Consider the following 18,231-nt stretch of genomic DNA (forward strand, 5'->3'; position numbering starts at 1 on the left):
TAGTAAACCTAAGATATATTATAGAGAAAAAAATAACATTTTTACTATATTTAGATCAATATTTATATAGCATTGTCACTATTTCTAATGGCCTATAATAATTAAAGTTTCTCAAGATTTTTTTGTAAATGTTTTGTAAATGATCCTGCCCCTAAAACGTTGTTTTTTTCTCCCCCCAATGTAATTTGTTACCGGAGTGTTTGAATTAAAAAGGTTTCTACAAATTCCACTATGAATAACAATGCATTGTAGACATCAGCATATCTTCCCTGTGTGTGTATGTGACATTTTATTATTTCAATATGGATATTTAGGCTATAGATAACCTGTGACACATGGCACTGCAGTGCACAATAGATAGGCTATATGATATATTCAATGCAAACAATGGAACCTGGAAGAAATACAGTGGGCCTTCTGTATAAACCGTAATCTATATACATAACATAAGGGACAGGGACAAATTAATCTACCTACTGAAAAAAATAGGTCAGCTGGCAACATTAAAAACTAAATATGTTAGACCCTGTATCAACTTTTGGTTCCACAGTCAGTTATTTCCAATGACCCACATGAAAGCATACACCTGTGCACTGTAAGGTAGGCCTATATAAAAATTGGGCCAAGCATGTTGTTTATTTATATAAGGGTTTATTGGCCAAATGACCAGGGTAGCCTAAATATATGGGTGTCACATTTTTTTTTTAAATCAGGGTGCAATTCCAGGTTCACATTTGTATTAGTCAGTGCTTACCTTTTTGTGTCTATCTTTGAAAGGCAATGCCGGCCATTGCATCTCCTGTAAAAAGTCTTGCCAATGTTTCTGGTCCTGATCAGATGAGACGAAGACGATTTCCAATTTGTCTTTATGTTCAGATGATTTTTTGAACTTGCTATAAAACTCACACAGACTGGCGTTGAACTGCTTACAGGGACCGTTTAAACTGCAGCCGAAGTAGAGCCCGACCAGGGACAGCTTGCTGCCCAGCGCCTGTACATCCACCTCGGCTTTCTCGCTGTTGACGAGCCGCTCCCCGAGTAGATTCACCAGTAACTCCGACATGCTGCTCGAGTCCTTGAAACAGACCCTAATATATTCCGTTCTCTTACCAATACTGCAGAAAATGAAAACCAACACGCCCTCGTCCTCCAATTTAGCTTCCTTGGAGAGAGCCCCAATTCGTTATATAGCCTATGCTCAAATGTGTGCACAACTACAGATATCATCCACTCAGCTCAGTCGCTCCAATGTGTGGTGTGCAGGAATGCGCTCCAATTATACTCATAGAAGTGGTTGCACTCTTCACGTCAAAGCAAGAAAGCAACTCTTTGATGACACCTAGTTATAAAATGGTGATATTGCATCTCTATAATATTCTTGATGTTTGTATGTGTGTGTGTGTATATATATAAAATCTGACCACCTTTGTTTGGTCTTGTATTGAATAGCATTACTTGATCAAGTTCACTATTCAAAGACTGATTGTTGTTAGCATTGAGCATGTTTTGGCCTACATGGTACACATGGCATGTTTGGCCTATGTGTACATTAAACTCGAATGACAGAACTAGGGCTAGGTTACTTTCTTCTTCATGAGCCGGTTTCCAAAGACAACATGGCCTATTATTAAATGTGCCAATTATATTATAATATTATAATTTCACATAAAAAAATGTTTTAAATATCAAGATAAAACGCGAACCTAAATGTTTATGATAAGACACATTAGGCCTAATGTCTAGTTAAATAAAATGTTTTTAGACAGGCTGAGGGTGCCACCTAGCGTCTCACAAAGTGAACTGCACTATAGACAAACCATTTTACACATACAATTGTTTTCATCCATCCATCATTTATTTCATTTGACTAAGTTCTACACAACAACACGCCAATCACAGTATAACAGGTAATGTTTCAGTTGATATCTTCACTATAAAGATTTCTGCTATAAGTAAGAATCATCAATTCATCTGGCACATCACATACTAGGAGTAGGCTGCCTACCACTTAGGGGTATCTAATATATTTGTCAAAAGTGTTATTATATTATGTTATTATAACTCTTCTATTTAATTTACTACATTAAACATCAAGTTATAAAAGCAGTCAGCTAGCTCTACCAAGGCCTCTGGTTATGTTATAGTTGCTTTTTAATTCCATGTAAGAATAGCAACACATTCACTGATTACCACTACCTCGCAGGGAGAGGAGTGTGTATTTGAATTTCAAAGAAACAATAATTTCTGTTCAATCTAGTGTAGTGAAAAGGTGCCTGGGTTGGGGCTGGATCTCAGGAAAAAGACAGGACAGTGGGAAATGGAAGATGACCCAGTGCAGGGCGAGTGTGGTCCTCTAGTCCTCGGTGAACATCATCCTCACCAGGTCAGCTTTGAAGCACTCCTCTTCAACCAGCTTCTGAGGCTGAATTAGATGATGGAGGAAAAGAAAATAAACATAACTTAGCATGTTTTGGTAACACTTTCCCTGAAGCTATATTTTACATAGAATTTATAAAGTGTATAAATGGTTAATAACAACCGTGCCAATGTGTTGTAACAGTTTAAAGTTTTTTACAGACTATCTATAAAAAAAAACATTCAATGCTTTTAGGAGCCTTTGAGTGTTGCCACAAAATCCAAAGAAAACCCAAAATTGATGAGAGAAATTCTCCTTTGAAAAGGCAATTTGATAATCGATCACTATACTAGAAATTATTTTCTTTGTGATCTTATGCTCACCGTGCCATATCGGATCAGAGTGGGAACTCCACTGAGCTTCAGAGTCTTCTTGAACTTATTATTGGGATCCTTCCAACTGGTCGAAGATGAAAAGGTAAATTAAGCAAAATACATATGTCAGACATTTAGGTCAAACGTATAATTTTGTGCATTGTGTGTGTGTGTGTGTGTATGTATATATATACACACACACTGAACAAAAATATAAAAACGCAACAATTTCAAAGATTTTACTGAGTTACAGTTCATATAAGGAAATCAGTCAATTGAAATAAATCTATAAATTTCACATCACTGGGAATATAGATATGCATCTGTTGGTCACAGATACTTTTGAAAAAGGTAGGTGCGCGGATCAGAAAATCAGTCAGTATCTGGTATTGGCGGGAACTGGAAAACGCTGTCGTACACGTCTATCCGGAGTATCCCAAACATACTCAATGGGTGACATGTCTGGTGAATATGCAGGCCATGGAAGAACATTTTCAGCTTCCAGGAATTGTGTACAGAACAGATCCTTGCGACATTGGGCAATAAATGATTATGCTGAAACATGAGGTGATGGCGGTGGATGAATGGCACGACAATGGGCCTCAGGATCTCGTCACGGTATCTCTGTGCATTCAAAGTGCCCTTGATAAAATCCAATTGTGTTCTTTGTCCGTAGCTTATGCCTGCCCATACCATAACCCCACTGCTACCAAATGCGGCGAAAACAACAGGTGAAATGCTTAACCAACAATTCAGTTTTAAGAAAAATACCTATAAAAAAAGATAGATAAGTAACAAATAATTAAAGAGCAGCCGTCAAATAACAATAGCGAGGCTTATGTACAGGGGGTACCGGTACAGCGTCAATGTGGAGGCTATATACAGGGGGTACCGGTACAGAGTCAATGTGGAGGCTATATACAGGGGGTACCGGTACAGAGTCAATGTGCAGGGGCACCGGTTAGTCCAGGTGACGGAGGTAATATGTACATGTAGGTAGAGTTATTAAAGTGACTATGCATAAATAATAACAGAGAGTAGCAGCAGTGTAAAGGAGGGGGGGGGGGATGCAAATAGTCTGGGTAGCCATTTGATTAGATGTTCAGGAGTCTTATGGGTTGGGGGTAGAAGCTGTTAGAAGCCTCTTAGATCTAGACTTGACGCTCCGGTACCACTTGCCGTGCGGTAGCAGAGAGGACAGTCTATGACTAGGGTGGCTGGAGTCTTTGACTATTTTTAGAGGTATAGAGGTCCTGGATGGTAGGAAGCTTGGCCCCAGTGATGTACTGGGCCGTACGCACTAACCTCTGTAGTGCCTTGCGGTTGGAGGCCGAGCAGTTGCCATACCAGGCAGTGATGCAACCTGTCAGGATGGCAGGATGGTAGCAGAGAGGACAGTCTATGACTAGGGTGGCTGGAGTCTTTGACTATTTTTAGAGGTATAGAGGTCCTGGATGGTAGGAAGCTTGGCCCCAGTGATGTACTGGGCCGTACGCACTAACCTCTGTAGTGCCTTGCGGTTGGAGGCCGAGCAGTTGCCATACCAGGCAGTGATGCAACCTGTCAGGATGCTCTCAATGGTGAAGCTGTAGAATCTTCTGAGGACCCATGCCAAATCTTTTCCGTCTCCTGAGGGAGAATAGGTTTTGTCGTGCGCTCTTCACAACAGTCTTGGTGTGCTTGGACCATGTTAGTTTGTTGGTGATGTAGACACCAAGGAACTTGAAGCTCTCAACCTGCTCTACTACAGCCCTTTCGATGAGAATGGGGGCGTGCTGTCCTCCTTTTCCTGTAGTCCACAATGATCTCCTTTGTCTTGATCACATTGAGGGAGAGGTTTTCCTTGCACCACACTGTCAGGTCTCTGACCTCCTCCCTATAGGCTGTCTCGTTGTTGTCGGTAATCAGGCCTGTCACTGTTGTGTCATCGGAAAACTTAATGATGGTGTTGGAGTCGTGCACGGCCGTGCAGTCATGCGTAAACAGGGAGTACAGGAAGGGACTGAGCACGCACCCCTGAGGGGCCCCTGTGTTGAGGATCAGTGTGGCGGTTGTGTTGTTACCTACCCTTAACACCTGGGGGCGGCCCATCAGGAAGTACAGGATCCAGTTGCAGAGGGAGGTGTTTAGTCACAGGGTCCTTAGCTTAATGATGAGCTTTGAGGGCACTATGGTGTTGAACGCTGAGCTGTAGTCAATGAATAGCATTCTCACATAGGTGTTCCTTTTGTCCAGGTGTGAAAGGGCAGTGCGGAGTGCAGTAGCGATTGCATCATCTGTGGATCTGTTGGGGCGGTACGCAAATTGGAGTGGGTCCAGGGTTTCTGGGATAATGGTGTTGATGTAACCCATGACCAGCCTTTCAAAGCAATTCATGGCTACAGACGTGAGTGCTATGGGTCGGTAGTCATTTAGGCAGGCATGTTACCTTAGTGTTCTTGGGCACAGGGACCATGGGGCACTCTGTTCACAATGTTGACATCAGCAAACCGCTGGCCCACACAATGCCATACACATGGTCTGCGGTTGTGAGGCCGGTTGAACGTACTGCAAAAATTCTCTAAAGCAATGTTGGAGGCGGCTTATGGTTAAAAGATAACATTCAATTCTCTGGCAACAGCTCTGGTGGACATTCCTGGAGTCAGCATGCCAATTTCACACTCCCTCAAAACTTGAGACATCTGTGGCATTGTGTTGTGTGTCAAATTGCACATTTTAGAGTGGCCTTTTATTGTCCCAAGCACAAGGTGCACCTGTGTAATGATCATGGTGTTTAATCAGTTCCTTGATATGCCACACCTGTCAGGAGACAGATTATCTTGGCAAAGGAGAAATGCTCAATAACAAGGATGTAAACAAAATTGGAGAGAAATACACTTTTTGTGCTTATGGAACATTTCTGGGATCTTTTATTTCAGTAATGAAACATTACATTGTGTTTTATATTTTTGTTCAGTGTATTTTGCTCAATTCAAATATGCTGCCTGAGAGAGCCAACAAATCGTGATGTTACAACTTGCACAATTTATCTAAGCTTTTCAAAACTACTAGCTGCATTTGCGGGTATGAAAAAAATCGTATTTTCTATTGCCTGTTGATAGCACAGCATTATCATTCTCCTATCATCACCAGTAAATATGAAGAAAAAGTTGAGTACATACTATGGCCTCTCTCCAACCTGACAGTAGATGAAGACAGAGCCCTCGGGAAGGTGGGACATCTCTCCTCTAACAACTGGCTCAGCTGGAGGGGAAGGAGCAGAACAAAGCTGGCAAATCTGTGTGGCTTTGATTTATGCAAGCAATAAATCACACAACAGCTATAACTTCCTAAAATAATACAGAAAATAGAGCATAAGACGAGCATCCCCAGTAAACACATTACATAGAATAGTTGGCTTGGCTACAATGAATTGCCGACCATAATGCAGCAGAGACTGACGCATTATGGCAGACAGCTGGAAAAGAAAGCCAACCGCTATACGTGTAAAGTACAAATCAATACAGCAATAAAATAACTATAATACCTTCCACACAATCTGGACACCAGCTCATCCCTTGAGCGTCTTTATCACCAGAGAAATATGCGAATATGTCCTTTCCTTTTCGCTCAGACACTGCTTTGCAGAATTCATCATAACCATGGACCTTTACTTCTTCGTAATGAGACATGATGAAATAGAATAAGTAGCAGTATTATCAATTATCGTAGGCAAAGCAAGCAGGTATGAATCGTTTCACGCTAGAATAAAAACGAGTTGGACTATGATCGCTTCTAAAATACTACGACCAGAGAGGAAGAAGTAAAGAGAGAGGCCCAACTCGGCGGAAAATCTGTCTCCGTCCAGCAGGTGGTGTTTTGTGTGTTTTTTCGCCCACCAAGCAAGGAGTTTTTGTTTGGAGGTCAATGAGAGTTTCGAATTTGGTCAACAACAAAAATGTATGGCATATTTGCTACTTGAGGTGTATTTGATTGATTGTAAGTTTCGTAATGTTTGGGTTGTTACGACTGTACTGATATAAGTAGGACACATGACATCGTCTCATCTTTGATTAAAAACACTTTATACCGTAGTCATCTCGAGATGGCTATGCATATTCATGATATGAGGCTTGTAGCGTAGCATTTCTCCATTGAATACAGACGGTTAACGTCAACAACCCTCATCGAATACAATATGAGACATCACCAATCCAAAGAAATGATAGGCGGGAGCTAGACAGCCCGCCTTGCCGCTTTGTGGACAACGACTCCCATTGTTAGGGCAGAGAGGCAAGTATCTTGTCAGTATATCCATAATCTTTGCTATCAGTTCAGAAAACGCATGACAACACTTCCTCTTCCTGTCTATGAAAAATAAAACTGATACGACAACATCATCCTATTCGTGTACTGCTTTTGATGACTGTTTTATCGAAACAAACAGAACATTATGGACACAAATAGATAGAAAAACAACAATTTTATCATAGTTATCACATTTTAGTCAAATTAGTATTTTAAATGTCCTACATCTGGTTATGTTTGACGGTTTCTGCTTTCCGTAGGTTAGAAATACCCACTTCTCGTTTTTACAGAAGGCGGTGCTTATTATTTGTTGTCAAGGCGGCATTTTAAACCGTTTTAGCTGTGATTAGCTTGCTAGCTAGCTGTCGAAGTCTATCCCGTACAAATAGTATCCTAGCTAAATATTTTCACTTTCTTTACATGATAATATTCTAAGCATATTGTACCATCTGGTTACATGGCTAGATACGTACTGAAATGCTAGGCAAGGGTTTGCAAAATGTATCAAAGCTAACGTTAGTTAGCTACCTAGGCAGGTAGCTAGGTATACTGGCTACAGCTGATGTAGATAGACCGGTAATTAGCTAGGGGATTTAGGAACAGCCATGACTGCAAACCTAGAGTTCCCGATGACCTAGGACAATCGAAAAGCTGGGTCACATTAGGTCCAAATCGAAGCACTCGGCTTTTTCAGACCCAGGTAAGGTAACGTTAGCGGAAAGACATTCATGTAAACCCACATATGGTCAAATGGATTGTGAACTATCTGACCAATAAGACCACAGTTCGTGAGATTGAACCAGGCAGTATGAGACCAGATATGCGCAAACACGGTAACGTTAACCCCACTAGGAACGGCCCTGTCACCTTTCCCGTTTCCTCTCAATACATAAATTACTTCACACACAACAATGAACTGCGCCACCTGCAGAAATTCTCAGATTCTGCAAAAGCAAGTTGTATCATAAAAGGTGACGATGCTCATCACAGGGAATTAAGAGTCCTGAGAGTTATAGTGGACAATAAACTGAAGGATAATTCCCAGAGTATCTATCAAAAAACCTAATCCAGACTGTACTGTTTAAGGAAGCTAATATATTTTAATGTGTGAGACACAATGCTTCTCATGTTTTACAGCAGTGTAGTAGCTAGTGTTTTGTGTTATGCCATTGTGTGTTGGAAGGGAAACTTTGTGAAGGATGACTGGACAAAATCATAAAGAAAGTGATACAATCAGATGCAGTCGAGTCAATGCAAGACATGTTCATAGAAAGGCTGCAAGCTTCAACACACATGATTATGGACAATGCCACAGCACTCTAATGCAACACAGTAGCAGGTTCATCCTGCCCAAACACTCCACAGAGATGTTCCCGAAGGTCCTTTTTACCCACAGCCATCACAAATGACTAATTTGTTATGCCTTTTATTTGTGTAGTTGTTGCTGTTTCCCAGGAGGATAGACAACATACTTTCTTACCTATCTTTTATGGCTATTAACATGCAGGTGTTTTATTTAAGCAATGATGCCTGAGGGGGTTTGATATATGGCCAATATACCACAGCTAAGGGCTGTTCTTAGGCAAGATGCAACGTGGTATATTGGCCATATGTCACAAACCCCCAAGGTGCCTTATTGCTATTATAAAATCCCTACCAACATAATTAGAGTAGTAAAAATAAATGTTTTGTCACACCCGTATACCACGGCTGTCAGCCAATCAGCATTCAGGGCTCGGTCCACCCAGTTTATATTATGTGTTTTATCATGTGTCTGTCACTGGTATGGGTCCTGACTTTGTAATTTTATTGATTGATGATGAAGTGATGAAACAATTTCCCAAATTGGGATGAATAAAATACTACTGTACTCTCTACTCTCTCATGATGGATATTGAAATATAACATTTTAACGTTGTGAATGCCAGTTTATGTGGCCAGGTCATAAGTTGGACAGCCGGATGTTACGTCAACTTAGCTAGCTAGCTAAATTGGTAGCTCTGTCATTGCAACAGCAGGAATGATTCCAGTGCCACTATTGTTTTCTTTCAGTTACTCTTCAATGCAGCCATGCCTCCCAACGCCTATAACCGTGCTAGCCAAGTTGGCCCAGCTGCACCCATTGTGATTGAGAAGCTGATGCCCTGGGTAGAGGATTGGGATGACCTGGATAGCACCTGCAGCTCTCTGTGTTTCTCTGCTCTTGTCTGAGGTGCGTCTGCTGGCTGCAATTAGGCTGGCCAAGAGATCTGAGGAAGAGACGACAGGAGTCATTGAACAGCTCCCCCATCAGACCACAGCCAGAGGAGACCACTACCATCAAGAGCAATGTGGAGCAGGTAAATAAGGCTCACTCCCCTTTCACTTGTACAGTTTATATCAATTTTACTCTGCGATTAATCATTCATCAACCTTTATAATCGATTATCAACCTTGATAATTTTTCAATTTCAAGCAGAAGAGGGTTTTTCCTAAGGGGAGGTCAAAGACAGCCGGCCCCAAAGAAGAAGCGACTCGGTCTGGAGCCAAGGTGCTTGTATACACCTCCCAGAAGTATATCTCTGTACCCCCTGGGCCTGATCATGGCCTGTCCCCCCCAACCAGAGACCCAGGCCCAAGGCAGACAGCCAGCCAGGAGCCCCAGACAGCACTCAGCCAGGAGGCCCGCAGACTGCAGAGAGAGCTGGCCAACTACATCCAGAGATTAGATCAGCTCACAAACAGAGGTAACTCCACATAATTAAACTTACCCATGAGTTTACCAGTCAAATCGCCATGGTCAGAGGTTCTAGGCCTGTTGTAGTGATTATATTTCTATGGGTAACACAGCTGGAGTGGCACCTTGTTGGCATACTGTGCATTCCAAGGCGAATGGTTGCAGAGCCCTTGGAGCCTGATGAGCAGCGCAGGGTGGTGGTCCGCAGACAGGAACAGGCAGCCCGCTCTGCACGCATCATCTATGTGCTACAACAACAAGCGAAAGAGATCCAAGAGGATTTAGACAAACTGCGCTCACAGAAGATTGATCACACAAACAAAGTAACTCTCACTTAATAACCAAAGCTGTCATACTCTGATGAGGTTCATGATGAGGACAATGACAAAGACTAACACCCATCTCCCTCGCCTTCCTTTTCTCAGTCCAGATCGATGGACAGGTTGGCTGCTGCCCAAAGAGGGGCGATCAGGGCCATGCAGAGGTTCACTAATCAGCTGTCTGACACGTCTGAGGGTAGGATGCCCTCCCATTGTAAAGAGCTGGGCCAGCTGATCCGCCAGCTTTCTCTGTGCTCGGCCAAGGTGGAGGTGGGCCAGGGATCAGCCATCCCAGAGACTGCCCTGGGCATCCTGCAGAAACTAGGGGTCAGTCATAGGCTGAGTCCCAAATGGCTCCTTATTATCTTTATAGTGCAGTACTTTTGATCAGGGGCAGGGCCAAAGGTCTCTGGTCAAAAGTAATGCACTATATAGGAAATAGAAAGCCATTTGCGATGCATCCATATATTTAATCCACCTACAGGTCACTCTCACCTTATTACACAGAAGATGGGCACCAGAACATTTCCCCAATCAACTACTGTACATCTATTGGTCATTTTTCCATAGCTTCCTTATACATCTATATTAGGTTATACAAGCAATACTCCATTTAAAAACCAAAGCTAATCAATCTAAAGAAAGTGGAAATAAATGTGCTGGAGAGCTACAAAACCATAGGTAGAGCTGAAGTATTATACAGTACATTTCATTTTGATTTTATTTGGCTTCTTTAATTTGAATGTATACAGAATATATTTGATTTGTGTCTCTCTCTGTGTCTCTCAGACCCTGGATACTGCTCTCAGGTAGCAGGAGAGTCCAGTACATAGGAGGCACGCCCGAGCACGCAGTTCCTCCCCTGCACGCTACCGCAGGTCTCCACTTCGCAGCACGTCTCCCCCCCATCCCCGTGCACCCAGGGGCCCTGCCACCAGGGGTCTCAGAGGACCTCGTAGAGCAGCAGGCCCCAAGAAGTCCTTCCCTTGTGAGCAACGAGCAGGTGTTCTCATTCTAATTCTAGCTGAATGACTCAGCATTCAGAGACACTCATTGTCCCAGTCAGCTGTGCTGCTGAAGCTATTTTATTAGCATTTTAATAAGGATAGCCTAATTATCTAGTCTTTTTTTTTTATTGGCTCATTATTCCATATCCTCATAACATCAATAACTCATGTAAATTAATTTCATACATCATTAAACCGGGAACAACCAACACAGCAAATGTGTCAGACAAATCAGCATCCCCCATCCTACGGTTCAAACCACAGTCACACAGACTCAGCCGTTGATAAAATATCTGATCCAAAAATAGAACATTTATTGCGTGGGTGGAACGATTCCTGAAATTGCATTTTTAATTTGAGCGTCTCGTGTCTTTGTTGTTTACCCTGTTCTTTCATTGTGAACGAGGTAGCAGATTCTTACGGTTCCCATGGCTCAGGAAATTACCTGAAGGCTTAAGTGCTGTGTGAGTTTGGGCCTCCCAACGAGCTTGAATCACGGCACCAGGGTGGAGATTAATGAGGGACTGGCTGACTGACACAAAGAGGGGAGAGCAGGGCCGGCGTCCGGTTCTCTGGCCATGGGTCTCCTGCAGGCAGCTCATTGTGTGGGTTGTTAGCTTCTACTGTGTACAGTCTCCCTGTGGGAGATATGATGCAACCACCACACACCACGAGAGGGTTTGAACTGGATAGTATGCGCAGGTCTCCTTGGCAACTAATAACAGTTCTCACTGTCAATGAACAAACCCCCTACTGTACCTTCTCCACACTGCTAAACAAGCAGCAGGCAGGTGTCTGTTTCTGTGCCAGATAATTGTGTAGTCTGTCAAAGGAGCATGCAGGTGTTAAGGGCCTCAAACATTTACTAATGTTTGATTAGTCATGCCAAGCACTGTAACACTTATCTGTAAGGGCATATAGAAATGATTGGTCACATAGCCTAGCTGTTCAAGTGTTTCAAAACAACATTTCAATAAAAATTGATGATGAGCCAATGTTGTGATGTTAGCAAAATAGGAGAGCGGTCCCTCAGCATCAGCAGCCACCCAGAGCCACAGAGCCTCCTCCACAGCTGGATCGCAGACAGGTGCTCAGGGCTGGCCTGGAGAGCCTGGTCCATCTTAGAGAACTCAGGGAAGGTGGGGTACAGGTCCCAACAGTCAAGGAGGAGCACTGCTCACCTGACCTTTGTCCTGCACCCCGACAGGACAAAGGTCAGTGAGTTTAATTAGCACATTTTTGGCGCAACTAAATGTATTTTAATATGTCTATTAATAACTGTCTAGCCTGAACTATTTGCACTACAATTGTGTCTCTTAAACATGATCTTTGTCTAGATGCAGGGAGCCCATGTGAGGGATGCAGGTTTCCAGCAGCCAACAGTGGCTTCCAGGCTGAGAGTGGGTCAGTACCCACAGAAGGAGGCCTCTGTGCCCTGGATACCCACGTCACCTCACTCTCCTCCTATACAACAACAACAGTGGTGAGATCAGAGGAGAGCACTCTCTCTTGTCCTCGGTCTCTCTTTTGTAACTTACTCTTGCTGCATACTCTCCCTCTCTTACAGTCTCTTTTGATTGTAATTTTTTCTAATCTACTTGTTTTATGTGTCCATCTCCTCTCAGAAGAGACCAGAGCCTCGATGTCTCTTCTCCCCTCTGAAGCCCTCCTCAGGCACCTCAGAGCAGCAGCTGAGTGGTGTGGTGACAGCAGAGCAGGACTATTGTCTGACCTGTGATAGACAGAGACATGCCCACAACGAAGCCCTCAGGTCACTGATAATAACAATAATGCATTTTATTTGCAGAAATCTTTTCATTTAACACATAAAACATAAACCATTGGACATGGCAAACAACCTTGTGCCTTATTAGCATCACAGTACCTTACTAGTCTCATGAGGTTTTAGTTGATGTATAATGCACTGCATCACCAAAACTATGTGTACACCTCTTTGTCGAACATCTCATTCCTAAATCATGGGCATTAATATGGAGTTGGTCCCCCCTTTGCTGTTATAACAGCCTCCACTCTTCTGGGAAGGCTTTCCACTAGATGTTGGAACGTTGCTGCGGGGACTTGCTTCCATTCAGCCACAAGAGCATTAGTGAGGTTGGGCACTGATGTTGGGCGATTACGCCTGGCTTGCAGTTGGCGTTCCAATTCATTTCATTGGTGTTCAATGGGGTTGATGTCAGGGCTCTGTGCAGGCCAGTCAAGTTCTTCCACACCGATCTCGACAAACCTTTTCTGTATGGACCTCGCTTTGTGCTCGGGGGCATTGTCATGCTGGAACAGGAAAGGGCCTTCTACCAAAATGTTGCTGCAAAGTTGGAAGCACAGAATTGTCTACAATGACATTGTATGCCGTAGCATTAAGATGTACCTTCATTGGAACTAAGGGGCCTAGCCTGAACCAAGAAAAACAGTTCCGGACCATTATTCCTTCTCCACCAAACTTTACAGTTGGCACTATGCATTTGGACAGGTAGCGTTCTACTGGCAGCCGCCAAACCCAGATTTGTCCATCGGACTGCCAGATGGTGAAGTGTGGTTCATCACTCCAGAGAACACGTTTCCACTGCTCCAGAGACCAGTGGAGGTGAGCTTTACACCACTCCAGCCAACGCTTGGCATTGCGCATGGTGATTCTAGGCTTGTGTGCGGCTGCTAGGCCATGCAAACCCATTACATGAAACTGTGAGCTTGTGTGGCCTACCATTTCGCGGCTGAGCCATTGTTGCTCCTAGACGTTTCCACTTCACAATAACAGCACTTACAGTTGACCGGAGCAGGTTTAGCAGGGCAGAAATTTGACAAACTGACTTGTTGGAAAGGTGGCATCCTATGAAGGGGCCACGTTGAATGTCACTGAGCTCCTCAGTAAGGCCATTCTACTGCCAATGTTTGTTTATGGAGATTGCATGGCTGTGTGCACAATTTGATACACCTGTCAGCAATGGGTGTGGCTGAATCCACTAATTGGAAGGGGAGTTTTGTATAAATAGTGTGTATGTTTTATAGCTGTGTGGACTGGCAGAATGAATGAACCAATGGAAACTGCCCAGGGAACAGTTAAATTATGAGTTTGCTCATTTTGAGTAATTAAGTCATTTAAAACCCTGATCTCAGACCCCACTTGCTGAAAGCTGCAAGCAATACTCTGATTCCAATTGAAAGTTAACCTCTCCAATAAATTAAATCTAGGCGCTTGCTTGTTAGATTGGGGACATTATTATTTTTTTAAAGCACCTGATGGAAAGCAGTGCCTGCCTGCCCTAAATTCAAGTGCACAGCAACCCTCTACACTAATCAAAACTTAATTAGTGCAATTGAGGTCTATAATTAATCAAATGTCTGCAGCCTGATTTTGGTGGCTGACATTAGGACTGGATTTTTATTTATTTAACTAGGCAAGTCAGTTAAGAACAAATTCTTATTTTACAATGGCTGCCTACCCTGGCCATCCACATATGTGGATCTCTAATTGAAACGGTTCTGTCTTGTGTTGTCTTTATGTGAATGCACAGGCAAGCCTGGATTGACAGAATGACCATGTAGTGACTGAGGGACCTAATTCAGCTGAGTAAAGATGAAGCAGAACGCATCCAGAGAATCCAGTACACTAGTGTAGTACTACGTCCTGTACACACTCCCTGTCATAGCCTGGGAACAAATATACTGTTAGTCTACCCGTCAAGCTAAAAGTGGAAGGTCAAAATGTTCAGTAGTTGTGTCAAGGTACTAATTCCTCAGTGTGAAATGATGACAACTTAACACATCCCTGAAGCCCTTCAGGTTTGTGACAAGTATGAGTCTGGAAATCAATGGACAAACCATATGACCAAGCCAGAGGGGATTCAAGTTCAAAATTAAATTCAAATGAAATGCCGCCGGTAGGGATTGCTGCCGTTTTACAGGCTGCTAACCAACTGTGCTATTTTGTTCGGTTTTATTTTGCGTTGTTTGTAACTTTTTTAAAAAAACGTATTTTCTACATAATGTTGCTGCTAACGTCTCTGATGACCGAAAAAATTACTCACCTCAAACTGGACAAAGATGTTTCTTTAACGTGTCTGACGCGTAGGATATACTCAAGGAAGCGAAGGTAACCTGCCTACATGATTACTGCCCCGTAGCACTCATGTCGGTAGCCATGAAGTGCTTTGAAAGGCTTGTCATGGCTCACATCAACAGCGTCCTCCCAGATACCCTAGACCCACTCCAATTCGTGCTTAGTCTCCTCCTGTACCCCCTGTTCACCCTCGACTGCATGGCCAAACATGACTCCACACCATCATTAGGTTTGCTGACGACACAACAGGCCTGATCACCGAAAACGATGAGACAACAGTGTTGGGCCAGGACAACAACCTCTCCCTCAGTGTGAGCAAGACAAAGGAGCTGATTGTGTACTACAGGAAAAGGAGGGCCGAACAGGCCCCCATTAACATTGATGGGGCTGTAGTGGAGCAGTTCGAGAGTTTCAAGTTCCTTGGTCTCCACATCATCATGGTCCAAACACACCAAGACAGTCGTGAAGAGGGCACGACAACACCTTTCCCCCTCAGGAAACTGAAAAGATTTGGCATGGGTCCCCAGATCCTCAAAATGTTCTACAGCTGCACCATCGAGAGCATCCTGACCGGTTGCATCACGCATCACTGCTAGGTATGGCAACTGCTCGGCATCTGACCGTAAGGCGCTACAGAGGGTAGTGCGTATGGCCCAGTACATTACTGGGGCCAAGCTTCTTGCCATCCAGGACCTATATAGAAGGTGGTGTCAGAGGAAAGCCCCAAGAATTGTCAAAGACTCCAGTCACCCAACTCATAGACTGTTCTCTCTGCTACTGCACCTCAAGCAGTACCGGAGTGCCAAATCTAGGACCAAAAAGGCTCCTTAACATCTTCTATCCCCAAGCCATTAAACTGCTGAACAATTGATCAAATGGCCATCGGACTATTTACATTAAACCCCCCACCACCACACACACTTTTTTGTTTTTACACTGCTGGTACTCGCTGTTTATTTTCTATGCATAGTCACTTTACCCCTACCTACATGTACATATTACCTCAATGACCTTGACTAACCTGTAACCCCACACATTGACTTAGTACCGGTACCCCTGTATATAGCCTCGTTATTTTGTGTTACTTTTTATTAGTTTTTTACTTTCGTTTATTTGGTAAATATTTTCTTAACTCTTTCTTGAACTGCATTGTTGGTTAAAGGCTTGTAAGTAAGCATTTCATGGTGAGGTCTACTCCTGTTGTATTCGGCGCATATGACGAATAAAGTTCGATTTGATTTCAACAACTTATTGTAGACAGGATTCAAAGACACTATATTGTCACACCAGGCTTGCGCATGTGTGTGTGTCAGGTCTGAGGTGGGCTCTCCAACCCAGTGGGCTGAGAGAGTTGAGCAGGGAGGCCCGAGGGAGACTTCAGCCTCTCTTGGACCAGGCCCAAGAGACATTTAAACTATCCCTAAAAAAAATAAAGGGTTGTATGGACACAAAAAATAGACAATCCTTTTGAGTTTTTTCTTGCTTTTCAGCAGGTAGGGGAATAAATAACTGAGTGTGTAACTTTGCTGTCACTCAATACCCACATTGTTGTTACAGAAGAAAAGCCTGGACCAAGGAAAGCTTCCCCTCACTCAGGAATTCCACTGCCCTCAGAGGAGTGGGAAAATCAATACATCTCATTTGTAATTGAAAAATCCATACAGCTTTTACCACCATATTTGTGCCACCACAGTGAAATGAATAGGGAATTTACAGCTAGGCCTAGGGTGTACTGCTGCAGCCTTGTGTATGTGCTGAGTGACAAGACTGAGTTAGAGTAGGAGTGGTTTGTGTTAGGTAGGAGAAGGTCAGTAGTGGTGTGGTACTGAGCTTGCTCTACCTGTGTACCCCAGCAGATGGGAGCTGCTGCCTCTCAGACCCGGGACAGAAAGGCCACATCGTCACTGAGGCATCGGCTGTCTGAGCAGGCTACAGACAGAGTGAGTAGCCCTGTCATATTGTAATGATACTGACTTATATTACCAATATTTCTGTTTTTCTCAGTATTTGAGTCCCAAATGCCCATAGAGCTTTGGTCAAAAGTAGTGCACTATATAGGGAATAGGGTGCCATTTCGGGAAACAACCATGAAGTGATTCCATAAAACGCATGTGATGAGCTCTGTGCTATCTACCTCCCTCTCCAGGCTGCAGAGTGCACTGAGGTGCTGAGTGAGGCCCTGCTAGAGAAGCTGCTGGCTGATGCAGTGCTGGCCACCTGGGTGGCGGAGACAGACAGATGGAGGGTTTGGCCCAGCGCCAGCTCCAGGCCCCCACCCTGGAGAGCATGCTGCTACGCATGGAGGAGATGGAGGTGAGCCCTGAGCATGGCCCTAAGGAAAGACCACCACACAAAGGTCACAGGGAGTTTGAAAGGGCACCGCTAGTTAGTTTGTCATGCAAGGCCTGTGTGATGTTTGACAGCCTTGGTCAAGCTGTACTATGGGGATACAGTGAATACACTGTCCAGTCCTGTCCGGATTTGTATTATTGTTTGGCTGAAAAATGTATTTAAATAATATACTTATTTTATCATCTATGTGTCTGAGCAGAAAGACCAGGAAGTTGTGAGGAGGCACTTTTCTACCATCACGTACTCAGACCCTCACTACTGGGACAAAGGGGACACAACTGGGGAGTAAACAGGCAGTTTACATGAGGGTTTGAATTGTTGTTCCTCTGGTGCACTGCAGGTGGAGGTATTGTCTTAGTGCTGTTTCAGCCAGTTGAGAGCAAGGCTATCCCTCTTCCTAACTCTCCTTTTCCACCCCTCTTTCTCCCATCCCCATCTCTCTCTCAAGGCCCTAGAGGCCTGCTCCAGGCCAGTCTCTCCTCAGCCCGTCAGGATCACCGGGCCAACACTGAGACACACCACCACGTCTGACATTGTCCTGGAGAGCCCTGTGGAGACCGGGTGTTTTTTCATCTGGTGTTGCCAAAGCGCTCTTTTCTCTGAATAATCCTATGCACAGAATTCAATAGAACATTGTGTATTGTTACAGTATCTGTATATTAATATGTTTGTTTTGTAGTAATCACCATGCAATACTGCAGCCACCATCTTAGAGAAAGCTTCAAGCCCTGTCTGAGTTTAATG

The 18,231-nt window shown here is 43.7% G+C and overlaps 2 protein-coding genes and 1 non-coding gene across 3 annotated transcripts in view; 1 reads left to right on the plus strand and 2 right to left on the minus strand.

Moving 5' to 3' along the window:
• LOC110507127 (nucleoredoxin) overlaps nt 1-1,331 on the minus strand; it is an 88,183-nt gene extending 86,852 nt beyond the window's left edge. Inside the window, exon 1 of the mRNA XM_036965791.2 lies at nt 755-1,331. Within this exon, the coding sequence (XP_036821686.1) occupies nt 755-1,063 (309 nt within the window). The 5' untranslated portion in view covers nt 1,064-1,331. The remainder of the gene's footprint in view (nt 1-754) is intronic.
• Nucleotides 1,332-1,833: 502 nt separating this feature from the next.
• LOC110507770 (thioredoxin domain-containing protein 17) lies at nt 1,834-7,065 on the minus strand. The gene is made up of 4 exons (XM_021587998.3): nt 6,257-7,065; nt 5,892-5,973; nt 2,740-2,815; nt 1,834-2,422 (listed from the first exon to the last, which is right to left on the minus strand). The coding sequence occupies exons 1-4, from the start codon at nt 6,399-6,401 to the stop codon at nt 2,354-2,356; spliced, it is 372 nt and encodes a 123-aa protein (XP_021443673.1). The 5' UTR covers nt 6,402-7,065; the 3' UTR covers nt 1,834-2,353.
• Nucleotides 7,066-7,290: 225 nt separating this feature from the next.
• On the plus strand, nt 7,291-17,894 carry LOC110507128 (protein moonraker). The gene is made up of 14 exons (XR_016492455.1): nt 7,291-7,717; nt 9,070-9,356; nt 9,476-9,743; nt 9,847-10,056; nt 10,159-10,380; nt 10,843-11,058; nt 12,070-12,255; nt 12,398-12,556; nt 12,677-12,831; nt 14,591-14,680; nt 16,449-16,532; nt 16,984-17,075; nt 17,282-17,448; nt 17,687-17,894. It is a non-coding gene; the product is annotated as a protein moonraker (transcript).
• Nucleotides 17,895-18,231: the final 337 nt, after the last annotated feature.

The sequence above is a fragment of the Oncorhynchus mykiss genome, chromosome 27 (assembly GCF_057628025.1).
Source record: "Oncorhynchus mykiss isolate SJ-2025 chromosome 27, ASM5762802v1, whole genome shotgun sequence".
Taxonomy (NCBI): domain Eukaryota; kingdom Metazoa; phylum Chordata; class Actinopteri; order Salmoniformes; family Salmonidae; genus Oncorhynchus; species Oncorhynchus mykiss.